This window comes from Rhinopithecus bieti, unplaced genomic scaffold, assembly GCF_001698545.2.
Source record: "Rhinopithecus bieti isolate Rb0 unplaced genomic scaffold, ASM169854v2 scaffold_70550, whole genome shotgun sequence".
NCBI lineage: Eukaryota > Metazoa > Chordata > Mammalia > Primates > Cercopithecidae > Rhinopithecus > Rhinopithecus bieti.
In genome coordinates, this window is record NW_016826791.1 from 1,246,505 (window position 1) to 1,262,063 (window position 15,559).

At 41.7% G+C, this 15,559-nt stretch overlaps 1 protein-coding gene across 1 annotated transcript in view; it reads left to right on the forward strand.

Annotated features, from left to right (window-relative positions):
* PRKAG2 (protein kinase AMP-activated non-catalytic subunit gamma 2) overlaps window positions 1-15,559 on the forward strand; it is a 338,501-nt gene that overhangs the window by 304,201 nt on the left and 18,741 nt on the right. The window contains exons 8-9 of the mRNA XM_017863627.1: window positions 11,835-11,916; window positions 13,376-13,471. Of these exons, the coding sequence (XP_017719116.1) occupies window positions 11,835-11,916; window positions 13,376-13,471 (178 nt within the window). The remainder of the gene's footprint in view (window positions 1-11,834; window positions 11,917-13,375; window positions 13,472-15,559) is intronic.

Here is a 15,559-nt window from a genome sequence, read left to right on the forward strand (position 1 = left end):
ACACCTTGAGAATTATGAGAGGCCCAAAAATAACTAAAATTTCATAATGGAATTCTCACACCCTAGGATTGGTGAGGGAAGCATTAGGAGCGATCTAGGCTTTTCCTCACAGTGGCAATGTGACTTCTTTTAGTAACACTCTACAAATGATAGCCTTTATTTTTTTTTTTTTTTTTTTTTTTTTATTCTTTCCTCGACTCTCGCTCTGCCTCTCAGGCTGGAGTGCAGTGGCACGATCTCCGCTCACTGCAAGCTCCGTCGCCTCCCAGGTTCACACCATTCTCCTGCCTCAGCCTCCCGAGAAGCTGGGACTACAGGTGCCCACCACCGCGCCCGCCACCATGCCTGGCTAATTTTTTTGTGTATTTTCAGTAGAGACGGGGTTTCACCACATTCGCCAGGATGGTCTCGATCTCCTGACCTCGTGATCCGCCCGCCTCGGCCTCCCAAAGTGCTGGGATTACAGGCGTGAGCCACCACGCCTGGCCAAATGATAGCTTTATTTTTTTTAACAAATGTTTTATTTCATAAGAGTTGTAGATTTACAGAAACATGGCAAAGCTAGTACAGAGAGTTTGCATATACCCCACACCCAGTTTAATTTTGACATCTTGCGTTAGTGTGGGTCTATATTTGTCCCAGTTAATGAACCAGTATTGATACATGATTATTTGCTAAAGTCCATGCTTTCTTCAGATTTCCTTAGTTTTTACATAATGCCATTTCTGTTGGAGGATCCCATCTAGGTTACCCCATCACGTCTCATCATCATCATGCCTCCTTAGGTGAGACAACTTCTCAGACAGACGCTTCCTGTGTTTGACACCTTGACGGTTTTGAGGAGTGTCAGTCAGGTATTTTCTAGAATGCGCTCTTATTGAGATTTGCATGATTTATCATGATTAGACTGGGAATGTGGCTTTGGAGGAGGAAGACCAGAGAGAGGTAAAGTGCCCTTTTCATCACACCATCTCCAGGGTGCTTACTGCCTGCGGGACTTACCACTCTCCATTACCTGGCTGAGGTGTGCCAGATTTTTCCACCATGAGATTCTTCTTCTTGCTCGTTTCCATGCCGTAGTCCCAAGAAGGAAGTCACCACCTACAGCCCACACTTAGCCAGTGGGGAGTGACACTTCACCTCCATGAGGGCTGAGCAGCTACGTGAGTTCATTGGGATTTTTCTGCAAGGGAGATTTGTCTCTTCTCCATCTATTTATTTATTCAATCATTTATTTCAGTATGGATTTATGGATATTTATTTTATACTTTGAGTTATAATCCAGAACAACTTCATTTTGTTGCTTACATTATTCCAGGCAATGTGATTTTGAATAATACCAATAAAAACCAAGCAGGTATCCAAATAAGTGGCTGTTTGCCAAGCACTATTTTTTTTTTTTTTTTTTTTGGGAGACAGAGTCTCGCTCTGTCGCCCAGACTGGAGTGCAGTGGCGCAATCTCGGCTCACTTGAAGCAATTCTCCCACCTCAGCCTCCAGAGTAGCTGGGATTACAGGCGGGCACCACCATGCCTAGCTAATTTTTGTATTTTTAGTAAAGGCTTGGTTTCACCATGTTGGCCAGACTGGTCTCGAACTCCTGACCTCAAGTGATCCACCCACCTCAAAGAATGAGTAGAGAATATAGAATGCAGAGCACATGATCAAAAGTAAAGTAAAAGGAGGGCTTGAATAGGAGGGAGCTGCCCAGGACAATCCTAGTTTAGTGTTAAAATTAAGAGGCACAGAGGGAAGGGGTGCTTGATTAATTTAAAAGCAAGAAGGAAAGAGAAGCCCCGGTCCTATTGTTCCAGGTTGATGCTGCTGATGTCAACAAAGAGAAAACAGAACTGTTCAGCTCAAATTATACTTTGTTCATTATCAAGGAAAATGATCTTCAAAGTGGAAGAGGTAAAGTAATAGTGATTTGAGGAAACTAAAGCCCACAATAGTTGTGGAGAGCACCTGTCAGCACAAACCCTGTCTCATTTCTGATCCAGATGAATCACATTCTAGCGTTAAAGGGAACTCACAAAGGAGATTCCTAATGTTCGTGGTGTTGGAGGAATTGCGGAGAAGAGATCTGATTCGGAGGCCAGAGGTGAAAGAGCAGATAGATTTCTCAAAAAGCAGAGGCTGGGGAATGTAGTATCAATCCGAGCTGAGATTTATGAATGAATGCAATCTGTCATGAATTGACCAAAATAAAATTCACAGGAGATTCACCTGCCTTTCTTTTGTGGCTATTGCATAGATGACTGTGCACAACAGGCACGTCTGGATTCCAGCTAGACTAGGCTGGCAGAGCCTGGCACAAGGTCCCAGAGGATGAGACGCAGAGCTGCAGCTTGGCAGCCAAGCGAATCAATTAATGTTTAAATCTCGGTCAACCTGGAGCAAGGTTTCTAATTGTGTTGGATGCCTCTCGTGGGCCGTTTCCAAATCCATTCACATCACCTCATAGTCCAGTGCTCCTCACTCTGTGCAGGGCCAGTGGGGCGGCCCTCAGCTCGGGACCATGCCATGTGCCCCAGCTTCCTCCGCCAGGGGAGGACGGGAGCCAGCAGCTACATGCAGTCCTAGGAAGATCTCGCTGGCATCAGCATCAGTGGGCCCCGCGGCGGTGGCTCAGGAACGCGTCCTGCACTGACTCACCCTCCCACCTGTCTCCTTCCTCCCTTCCTGTACTTCTGCTCCCTGGCATCACATTCCCAAATACACTCTGCCTTCTGGGGAGCCCCAGCTGAGAAACTAGGGGTACGCCAGAGCTTTCTTGTGCCCCACGCTCTTCAGCTTTGGAACAATGACTTGAATATTGATTTTGTTGATGGCATCATCTAATTTACAGATGACTTGAAACCAGGTGGGATAACTGATAGTAATGGAAATGCAGAAAGATTCCTCAGTATGCAAAATTATACATAGGATCACTTGATATGACATCAAGGACAGAAGAAATGAGAGCATGTGAATATTCTAGAAAAGATGAAAACTGGCTGAGAACCAGGGAGGGAGAATGGCAGGCCCTGCCACGCATGGGCTCGGGCTCAGGAATGTGCTGGAGCAGAGCAGACGAGTGGCTGAGAGTTTTTCAAAGCAGTATTAATAATATCTGTCAAGTGGTACCAAAAAACTGACAATGAAGACGTAGTCTCTTGCTCCTGTGCCTTACTTACTCTTGTCATATTCCACAGAAACAACCTGTTGAGCCGTTGAACCAAACACACTGAGTCCATAAAACCTCCCAAGAAAAGATGTGTGGGAATGTATTACTTGAAATTTTATATATCACTTATGTTCAACCTGTAGACTGCTACAGCTAGAATTCCATAACAGAAATCATTGTTAAGAATTTAGAAGGTACTAATATCATTCCATTCCTTCTAGCTACCAGTGCTGATAAAGAGAAATCTGTTGTTTTTTTTAAATTCCCAACCTTTATATGTGATTTTATTTTTCCCCCCTGAAGCTTTTGTGGCTCTCGCTTTCTACCTGGTACCCTAAAATTCCATCATCATGTGTCTTGTGGTCAGTTCATGGTGCCAGGCAGGTGACTTCCCGCTGGAACCTGACACTCTTAGTATCCAGGCCTAAGTCTTGCATTGTGTCTTTTTTAAATTTTTTATTTATTTATTTATTTTAGAGATAGAGTTTCACTGTGTTATCCAGGCTGGAGTATGGTAGTACAGTCACAGCCCACTGCAGCCCCCAGTTCCTGGGCTCAAGTGATCCTCCTGCCACAGCCTCCCAAGTAGCTGAGACTACAGGCGTGCACCACCACATTCAGTTAATTATTTTATTTTTTGTAGAAGCCGGGTTTTGCTATGTTGCCCTGATGGGTCTTGAAACCCTAGGCTCAAGCGATCCTCAGCACTGCGGCCTCCCAGAGCCACCGTGCCTAGCCTTCCTTACATTCTTTCCTCAATCATTTTCTTCCAAGTGCTTGCTTTTCTCTGGAACTTCAGTGAGCAGCTCTGAGACCCCCTGAGTTGGTCTTTAATACTCTTTTCCCATCGTTTTTTCCATTTTTCTTTCTGTTCCACTTTTTGGAAGATTTTTTTTTCCCCTCACCATTCTAGTGAGATCTGTATAAAATTGGAACTTGTGTGACTTCAGCATTCAAGGCCCTGTCAGATGGCTGCCCATTCATTCATAATTAAGAGTGACCACCAACAGTTGGCATGGACACACCGAGTTCACACGTGGGCTTCTTGCTTGGTGGGCTTCACTGAAGAGCAGTAGGCCAGCCGTCTTTTTCACTGGAGGCCCCATGTTCCTATCTGTCTGTTTTATTTCTGGAGCAGTTCATTTCCTCCAGAAAACAGTCCTTCCATGACGATGGTGGACAGCTGTTCCTCTGAAGCTGAAGGCGTGCTGGGACATGGAGGGGCATGGAAGATGAGTTCAGGGAGGAAGGAGTCATGCAGCTGGCAAGGGAGGGCTGGGCCTGGACGGAGAAGAGTCTCGAGGACCATATTTCAGAAGTTGGACCCTTCTTGATGCAGTAGATATCAGCATTAATTTTAAAAGCTTCACAATCAACTTAATTACTGAAAATCAGCGTGAAGCTGTGTAGAAAGCAGTGAGGCATCAGAGGAAGCAGCTTCCCATTCTGGGGAACACAGACGTGCACCTTGGTAGAGACTGCCAGAGTCTCTTAGAGCAGCTCGGGCCTGCTCACTATTCTAAAAACTTACCTCTCTATGAAAATTTTATTTCCCATCTTTTCTTACCTAATTATCACATTTCCTTGTTTGAAAATCCTATTAAAATGTAAATTTTAAAATTAATCATAGTTTGAGCAAATTGCATATCAGTTGAAAGAAATTTTCAAAGGTACTTGAGACCCCTGACAGGTTTTTTCCTACAAATTAGAACCAGATTGTATTAGTCCTCTTTGTATCCTGTTTATTGGTTAATTGGAACACCCTGTGCCATCTGTAATTATGGGGAATTTTCCAAGTGTAATTTTAAATTGCTTTATAAATAGCTCCATGCATGTGTTCTTAAAAAAGCCAAATTTTAGAAGGTTTCATTATTGCGAAGGTGGTCGGCAAAACCACAAAAGTGTCAGGCCCCTCACGAGCTCGCCCAGGACACTGCTTTTTAGTGCATTGTATGAGTATCTTGTCCATTTGGAATATTATATGAGGTCTTTGAAGGATGGAATTGAGACTTCCTCAGTGACCTGCAGACAGGTCAATGGTGTATGTGGGTGAAATTAAAAGAATAAATCTTTCATCCCAGCACTTTGGGAGGCCGAAGCAGGAGGATCACTTGAGGCCTAGGATTTGAGACCAACCTGGGCACATGGCAAGACCCCATATCTACAAAAAGATTTAAAAATTAGCCAAGCATGGTGGCATATGCCTGTGAGCCCAGCTACTCAGGAGGCTGAGGCAGAAGGATCACTTGAGCCTACGAGGTTGAGGCTGCAGTGAGCTGTGATCATACCACTATACTCAAGCCTGGGCAACAGAGTAAGACCCTGTCTCCAAAATGAAAAATAAATAAATTTCTGTTGGCTTCTGGTTTGGTCAATATAGGGTGGAAATTTTAAGCATTTGTTCTTCTTGGCTGTTAGTGCTGAGTACTATACTGAATATCTTCAAATAGTAGTCCATTCAATCCACACCCTACACCTGTGAGGAAATAGCCATTAGCCCCATTTTATAACAGAATGTTGAGGCTCACAGAGGGTTAAGTGACTGAGTGGCCACCACCCAGCTGGCGGGCCAAGGGGCCTGCGGGAAAGCCTTGGTGCTTGAGGCCATCAGGAAAATGAAGTGAGCTGCTGTGCGTGTGATTTCAGTTTGAGAAAGGAAGCAGTGTCCCTGTTCTGTAGAGATACGCATTTTGTGTGGAAAACGAGAAGCCGAAGTCCAGTAGCACCTTAGCTCATTGACAAGCAGCAGGATGGCCTCTTAGTTCCCTCCACGTGCTTCCATGAGCCCTGGTTGTTTTACCTTCTGTTGCAGAAGAGATACCACTTTTCACATTAAATTCTTAACATTCTCTTTGCCATTGAACTGCTGCTTCACTGGGACTTTTCTCTCTATAAACCTTGCCATTGGGCTGGGTGAAGTGGCTTGCCTCTGGAATCCCCCAGCACTTTGGGAGGCAGAGGCAGGAGGATCACTTGAGTTCACGACCAGCCTAGGCAACATAGCGGGACCCTGTCTCTACAAAAAATAACAAAATAAAAAGCTGGCTGTGGTGGTGTGTACCTGTGGTCTCAGCTACTCAGGAGGCTGAGGCGGGAGAATCACTTGAACCCAGGAGATTGAGACTGCATTGAGCCATGTTCCTGCCACTGCACTCCAGCCTGGGCAACCCTGTCATTCATACATACATACATCGATCCCTCTATTGGACTGATACTGTCTGAAATTAATTCCTCCCTCCATCCCTCCATCCCTCCTTGCCATTGACCATGCCGCATCAGTGTCTTTCATCTCAGAGTTAACTTGGTTCAGCATGCGTGATCAGTTTCTAACATCCGTATTATTACCCCATATAGTTTCCATACATATATTTGCCACTTTAAGAATTGGTGTTATGCAGTTATTTCCTGTTTGTGGTGTTCACAGTGGCCTCACTGTAAACAGTAACTGCAGCATTTGGGGGGCTAAACGTTTTCGTAGCAGATTAGTCTGAGAATTTATCATGGGGAAGCAGGGTGTTTTTTTCTGAGTCTGAAGTAACAGTCATCATATTTGAGTGTTAAAATTAAACCCCTGCTTTTGTTGGTATCATTCTTTTAAGCTTGAGGTGTGATGAGGCTCACTGTAGTGTAAAAATGTCCATTAAAATCTGTTGGATCTACATGTGATCATTTGTACAAGGTGTAAACATTAAATATCAAAATATCAAAATATTCACAAACTAAGCTAATAACAATATTTATTCTTGGGTTTTTTAAATTACTACATCATTTGACCAGAGATTTTTGATTGTAGATGTCCACTGTGCTTAGTCATTTATGTCTTGAAGCTGGATACAATAGTCTCTTCCAGAAGCTTCTAGAAATGTGTCCACTAAAGGAAGGCCTCTTGTTTGGCTCTCACATGGTCTCATCTATGGTTTAGATCCATTGGACTCATCCGCCCTTGTTAGAGAAAGGCAGTCCTTGATAGGATCCCAGGACTTAGGTCATATACAAGGTTCATTTACTGTCTATATTAACAATTGCAATTAAACCATACGATAAATGCCTAGAATAACATTTAATTACTGTTCAGTCCATTTTCATTTCATGCAATTACTGCTATAGTTAGGTTTGTCTACCATTTTGCTATGCGTTTTTTATGTTTTCTATTGATGTGTTCTTTTATTCTGTCTTCGCTCGATTTAACAAACTATGTTTAACCCATTTTTCTCCTCTGCTAGCTTTTTAGTTATACATTCTTTTTTCATTTTTGTGGGTACATCGTATGTATATACTTAAGGGGTGCATGAAATAATTTGATACAGGCATACAATGTGTAATAATCACATCAGGATAAATGGGGTGTCCATAACCTCAAGCATTTATCATTTATTTACATTACATACATCCCAATTATTGGTTATTTTTAAATGTACAATAAATAATTGTTGACTGTCATCACCCTGTTGTGCCATCAAATGCTAGATACGTATTCATGCTGCTATATTTTTTATCCAAGACTGTCCTCTTCCTGCCCCCACCCACCCACCCCTCTAACCTTCAGCTGTGGGTAATCGTCGTTCTACTCTCTATCTCCTAAAAAGCTCCAGTTGTTTTTAATTTTTAGTCCCACAAAATGCATGAGACATGTGAATTTAGTTATACATTCTTTTGTTAATCTTTCAGAGGCTATCTTACAGATTACGTAGCATCTTTGACTTACTACTCTTCATCTTTTAATAATAATTTGCCATCTCCCAAACAATGCAAAAAATGTATACAAAAGTTAAACCCTCTCCTACCCCATGTGCTATTGTTGTATATTTTGCTTCTATATAAGTTATGAATCCCACAGGATATCATTACTCTGGCTTTACACAGTATTGATTTAATGTTTACCTACATCTCTGCCCTCTCCTGTGCTCTTTGTTCCCTCCTACAGTTCTGTGCAGGTCTAGAATCTTTCCTTCAGTGCAAAGGACTCCCTTAAGTATTTCTTTTTATTTTTTTGAGACGGAGTCTCACTCTGTCACCCAGGCTGGAGTGCAGTGGCATGGCCTCAGCTCATTGCAACCTCCACCTCCTGGGTTCAAGCGATTCTCCTGCCTCAGCTTCCCAAGTAGCTGGGATTACAGGCGTGCACTACCACACCTGACTAATTTTTGTATTTTTGGTATAGACGGGGTTTTTCCACCATGTTGGCCAGGCTGGTCTTGAACTCCTGACCTCAAGTGATCCACCCGCCTCAGCCTCCCAAAGTGCTGGGATTACAGGCATGAGCCACTGCACCTGGCCTCCCTTAAGTATTTCTTAATGCTGGTTGGTTGGTGACAATTTTCTCTGCTTTTGTTTATCCGAGAAACCTTATTTTGCCAATCCTTTCTGAAGGATGTGTTCACTGGATGTATGCTCTAACCTAGCTTGGCGGGTTTTTTCTTTTAGCATCTTAAAGTTTTCTTTCTGTTGTCTTCTGACCTTCACAGTTTCTGCTGGAAAGTCAGCCATCAGCCTGATTGTTACCCTTTTGAAAGTCAATATGTCTTTTTCCCTCTGGCTGATTTTCCCTTTACCTTTGGTTTTTAGCATCTTGTCTATGACATGCTTAGTTATGGTTTTCTTTGTGTTTATCTTACCTGGGATTTGTTTGATTCTTCCTGATAAATTTCAGCTTCTTGTTGAAATTCACCTGTGTGAAGATGATGTGGGAAAAGCCCTCAGAAAAATTGCAGAATGAATGTGGTGCTCAATTCATAGCCTTCTTTTCTTTCAAGAATTGTGGCTCCCAGAATCCTCCCTGCGTTGATGCCCTCCAGAGCCTTCAAATAGTGTTTCCTGGCTTTCGTACAACTCGTATAGTTGTTTTCAACTGTTTCATTATGCCAAACTCGGAACTTTCTGGAATAGCTTTTCAATACCTATGGCTACTTAGGGTTTCATGAATGATCCTCATGAATGTTTTTTAACATTTATTTTCTCTGCTAAATCTGTCATTTTGACGGAAACGGTAAGCAATTTGTGCTTTTAAAAGATGCCCCTAGCCAGGCGCAGTGCCTCATGCCTGTAATCCTAACACTTTGGGAGGCTGAGGCAGGAGGATCACTTAAGCCCAGGAGTGTGAGACCAGTCTGGGCAACATAGCAAGATCCTGCCTTTACAAGAAAAAAATTATCTGGACATGGTGGCATGTGCCTGCGGTCCTAGCTTCTTGGAAGGCTGAGGTGGGAGAATCACTTGAGCCCGGCAGGGGCAGGCGGGGGGCGGGGGGCGGTGAGACTACAGTGAGCCAAGGTCACACCACTATACTCCAGCCTGGGTGACAAAGTGAGACCCCGTCCCCCCCAAAAAAAAAATAAAATACAAATAAAACATAAAAGGTGCCCCCATTCCCATTCTATTCCAGCCAGTTTAGCAAACTTACCAGATATTCAGTGTGTTTTAAAGTCTATTTACATGCGACTTTTCCACTATATTCTTCTATAATATATTCTAGGACCACAATCAGAGATGCCCAGGGTACAAATAGCAAACCATTCAAATGGGCACACCTTTCCTGGATGCCATTTAGTTACAGAAACAGTGTATGTTTGTGCCTTTTTGATAAAGGTGTGATTCAGAAACAGTTGATGAGTTTCTGGATGCCGCTCAGTTACTGTTGCTCTCCCACATCACTGGGTTGGCTCTGCTCATTTCCCCGTCTTTGTTCTCTTGTGGTTCATTTGACTAATATATAGAATCCCTGCTATATATATTCAGGACTCAGTGCTGGATGGATTAAAATAAATGCATGAAATAATCGATGAGCTCCCCTGATGCACCAGTAGTCCTTATATTCTTGTGTAGGTGAACTAGATACATCATGAGTAGTTCCACATAAGGCAAAGTGTATCACAATAAGGGAATAAATAGGTACTAAGTTATTAGTCCTAAAGTCATCTGCCCCAGGTTCCTGCAATTGTTTTCATTATTAAGTTAACAAAGGGTTTTGTTTGTTCTGTTTGTCCTTTTGTTTGTTTGTTTGAGACAGAGTCTCACTCTGTCACTCAGGCTGGAGTGCAGTGGTGTGATCTCGGTTCACTACAGCCTCCACCTCCCAGGTTCAAGTGATTCTTGTGCCTTAGCCTCCCAAGTAGCTGGAATTACAGGTGTGCACCACCATGCCCAGCTGATTTTTGTATTTTTAGTGGACACGAGGTTTTACCATGTTGGCCAGGCTGGTCTCAAATTCCTGGTCTCAGGTGATCTGCCCATCTCAGGTGGCTTCCCAAAGTGCTAGCATTATAGGCGTGGGCCACCATGCCTGGCCAACAAGAGTTTTTTTTAAGTAGTGAGTGAGAAGAGAATAATTTACTTTTAGTTAAAAAAAAAGTATACCATACCGTAATGTAACACTTTTTTTAAAGAAACGTTTTACCATCCCAGCTTCTTAATATATCAGTTTAATTTTTTTTTGCCCATTTCTCATTGTTTCCATTTAAACACGTTATTTTTATAAGTATCATAATGTATAATTTTACAGTTATATTTTTATTGTCATTGACCTTTCTTGATATAGTTATGAAAACATCATAATTATGTTAATGATTTGATTTTTTTCTCATTGGTATGCTAGTACTTGATAAGTTTTCTTTTGTTTGGGAGGTGGATTTTTTTTCAGTTTTCAAGATTAGAAGTAATGTCACATGGAACATTGTTGATTCAGGAATCCCACTCCTAAAATAATTCAAAGAGAAAAAGCTGTCGCACAAGCAATATGAATACTTTTGGGATTCTTGACACAAGCTGTGTTAGAAAAAATACTTTCTCAATGTTCAGTGCCACCAGTGGTTTTATAGTAGCCCTTGTATTAGGAGCTACAACTTTAAAATATTGGCTTATTTAGCATCTACAAATGATACTTTGTTTTAATTTGCATTTCTTGGGTTATTAATAAGGTTGGACATTTTCCCTGTACTTATTTGCTGTCTGAATTTACAGGATCATTTTCAGCACTGAGCTGAAAATTAATTAATAAAATTTTTATTTCAGGTAATTTTATACAATTTCAGTGTTTCAGATGAATTAATAACCACTTATAAGAGATATTAGACCCTGAAGTTTAATTCTTTTGTATGGTTTTAATTATATAAAGTATCTATGCAGACAAGAGTCTTCAGATACAATAAGAAAAAAATAGAAGTTAATTGCATTATTTCAGTTTCAAAAAATAGTTTCTAAGCCCTGTATGCCTTTAGGTGTAATGTTAATAAATTCCGTTATTTTTAGCTTATTAAACTTACAAAACTTACTGTGGAAGATAACTGGTAAGACTTGGTCAAATGTGTTAGTTAAGGGTATTTTTCTGGCCAGGTGCAGTGGCTCATGCCTGGAATCCCAACACTTTGGGAGGCCAAGGTGGGTGGATTACTTGAGGTCATGAGTTCGAGACGAGCCTGGCCAACATGGTGAAACCCTGTTTCTACCAAAAATACAAAAGTTAGCCAGGCATGGTGGTGCATGCCTGTAATCCCAGCTACTCGGGAGCCTGAGGTGAGAGATTTGATTAAACCCAGGAAGCAGAGGTTACTGTGAGCCAAGATCGTGCTACTGTACTCCAGCCTGGGCAACAGTGTGAAACCTTGTCTAAAAAAAAAGATATTTTTCTTCCTGGACTTTGAAAGTGTGTTTTGTTTCTCCTCTTCTTCTTCAGGTTAAAAAGGCCTTCTTTGCTTTGGTAGCCAACGGTGTCCGAGCAGCGCCACTGTGGGAGAGTAAAAAACAAAGTTTTGTAGGTAAGCATTGTGGGCCTGAGGAAAACCGAAAATGGAAACCTTGAAAGCAGAAAGCCTGAAGTATTTTAATAGATGCCAGTTTGGAATTCAACCTAGTAAACATGTTTCCAAGTTAAAGAACTTTCTTGCTGGCAGGGTGCAGTGGCCCATGCCTATAATCTCAGCACTTTGGGAGGCCAAGGCAGGGAGATCGCTTGAGCCCAGCAGTTCGAGGCCAGCCTGGGCAACATAGCAAGACCTCACCTCTACAAAAACATACAAAAATTAGCTACTCAGGAGGCCGAGGTGGGAGGATCACTTGAGCCCAGGAGGTCGAGGCCATGATCACTGCACTGTACTCCAGCCTGGGTGACAGAACAAGACCCTGTCAAAAAACAACAACAACAGCAACACACACACGCACACACACACACACACACACACACACACACACACACACACACATCCTTGCTTTTACGTACTGGGTAAGAAGGTGGAACTGCTAGTAAGGTCCAAACACGGTTGTCCTTTTTTTCTTTGCTTCCTCATTGAGAATACACACTGTTGTAATTTTTATGGAGCTTTTGTTGTTGTTGAATTTCTTTTAATTTAGCAACTTTTTAGCTCTCTGAAGAGCTTATATGTCTTTACCAGCCCAACGAACAAACCCCACGTAGGACGCCACAGTCAGATGTGAGCCAGCCGCCCCACTTTGGGCCGTACATGGCATACAGCATCCCTGGGCCTCACACTCATCTCGCTGGCACACACCTTTTTGGCAGGGCAAATTAGATGCTGTAAACATGACTGATGTCTCTGCCAGACCATTGTTATACTATTAAAACTGCTGTGTAACTTACAGCTATCTAAATGCCATCGTTACTTATCCTATGAATCACAGCAGACAATGCCATTGTCTCTCTTAGTATTCTTCACGTGATTTTGAAATGATTGTTACGCCTGCTTCTAGGTTTTAATTTCATCAGGGAGGACGTTCATGTCTTTTTCATCCCTGTCATCCTGGTGTCTAGCACATCAAAAGCACTCAGTAGATGGCACCTGTTTGTTAAAACCATTGTGTTTAGAACACTTCTTGGGAAACAATCCAAGTACCCAGAATTGTCACGTTTCTAAAGCTTATGGGATACTTTATCTTAAAGTATTTAAAATTATTTACATGTAACTGCAATTCTTTTTTCAAATTTATATCAGTTAATAAGTTTTCTCTCATCAATTTCCAAATTCTGTGGTTAGTTCCGTAGTACTTACTGTCAGGTTTAATTTCAGCTAAATTTGTATATCCAGTTTGGTATGCACAATTAACACATCAATAGTTTTAAATAATATATTAAACTCTGCTTGATATCTTCAAAATGTATTTTATAAGCTCTTCTAGTATATATTCTAAGCTCACTTGTCATTTGGAATTTTTTAAAATGTTTTCATAGCTTTGTTTTTAACATATAATTCTTTGTTCCAGGAATGCTAACAATTACAGATTTCATAAATATACTACATAGATACTATAAATCGCCTATGGTAAGTGGCACCAGTTCCTATGTCAGTAGTTGGAGCTGTACATATCTATGTATGTGTATAGGTATATATGTGTATTTTAAGATTTTTAATGTTTTCAGTGTTTTCTTTTTTGGTATGGAGTGCTGGTGGTGGTTGATTTTCCAAATATATATAACGTGCAGGGAACTTCAGTATAAAACTATCTTTACCATAAGTCATATATATGAAACTCAGAGAAGGGATTCTCAGGAAAAATAAAAGGAAATAGGTTCTTTATTCAGCTTTCAGAATTCCTCGGCTTAGCAGAATTCTATTTATTAGCTAGACATTCTGTACGTTTTGCTTATCTCTACAGGCCTGTTGATGTGGTAGAGCTTAATTCAGTTATCCCAGCAATTGCAGAACAAGAATTCTATGTACTTTGTGATTTTAAAGAAGAAAAAAATGAGTCATTAAAATGAAATTCAGTTTTGACATTTTCCTGCTAATTAGGAAAAGACAGCTACTGGCTAATTTTAGTAGCAGAACTCTCTGGTCCCTGGTACAGTGGTTCTGGAAGAGCGTAGCTTCGAAACCGCTTTTGTCCTTCATCTCACTTTGTGGTATCTGAGATTCGGCCTGCTTGGTTTTGTGTTTTTAGTTTCTGTTTGTTTGTTCATGAGGGTGGGGGCAAGGACAGAATTGCATACTCTATTTAACTGGCCCTATTTGGGGTGCTTAAAAGGTATAAGTTAATTCAATTAATACTGCTTTATGCATAATGCTCAGTATTATCCAATTTAAATTCTTACATAAAATACAAAAATGAGTTTCTTCATAAAACATGTTCTTGCCGGGCACAGTGGCTCATGCCTATAATCCCAACACTTTGGGAGGCCAAGGCCAGTGGATCACTTGAGGTCAGGAGTTTGAGATCAACCTGGCCAACATAGTGAAACCCTGTCTCTACTAAAAATACAAAAATTAGCTGGGTGTGGCAGCGGGCACCTGTAATCCCAGCTATTCAGGAGGCTGAGGCACAAGAATCACTTGAACCCTGGAGGTGGAGGTTGCAGCGAGCCAAGATCGTGCCACTGCACTCCACCCTGGACAACAGAGTGAGACTACATCTCCGAAAAACAAAACAAAACAAAAAACCATACTCTTGGGAAGTTTTACTGAAGATTTTGTAAATATCTTGTATTTATTTCCCATGAAATCTATTATTTCTTAAATATTACCAATGCAAGTGAATACTGGCTTTCCTTATAATGGTCATACCTCTCTGCTTTTGAACTAGCAAAATCAGCATAAGTATGATTTTTGAATAGATAGATTTCTATGACATGCATCAAATCCCATATAAGAAATCTCAGCAGTAGATTATGATATCAAAATTGCAAAAAAGCAGTTATATCTAAATATGCAGCCCAAAGTTTTTCTAATATCTGTAGATACAGGCCAGGCACGGCTCACGCCTATAGTCCCAGTACTTTGGAAAGCCAAGAAGGGTGGATCACTTGAGCCCAGGAGTTTGAGACCAGTGGGGCAACATGGTGAAACCCCATCTCTACAAAACACACACACACACACACACACACACACGCAAAAATTAGCCAGGCATAGTGGTGTGCATCTGTAGTCCAAGCTACTCAGGAGGCTGAGTTGAGAGGATTACTTAAGCCTGGGAGGTTGAGACTGCAGTAAGTCATGATCACACTTGTGTACTCCAGCCCGGGTGACAGAGTGAGACTGGGTGACAGAGTAAGACTTTGTCTCAAAAAAAAAAAAAAAAAAAAAGGCCGGGCGCGGTGGCTCACGCCTGTAATCCCAGCACTCTGGGAGGCCAAGACGGGTGGATCACGAGGTCAGATCGAGACCGTCCTGGCTAACACAGTGAAACCCTGTCTCTACTAAAAATACAAAAATTAGCTGGGTGTGGTGGCGGGCGTCTGTAGTCCCAGCTACTCGGGAGGCTGAGGCAGGAGAACGGCGTGAACCCGGGAGGCAGAGCTTGCAGTGAGTGGAGATCGCGCCACTGCTCTCCAGCCTGGGTGACAGAGCAAGACTCCATCTCAAAAAAAAAAAAACTTGCAGATACATTTTTTTCTCTATATCTCACCTCATTTTCTTTCTTTCTTTCTTTCTTTTTTTTTTTTTTTTTTTT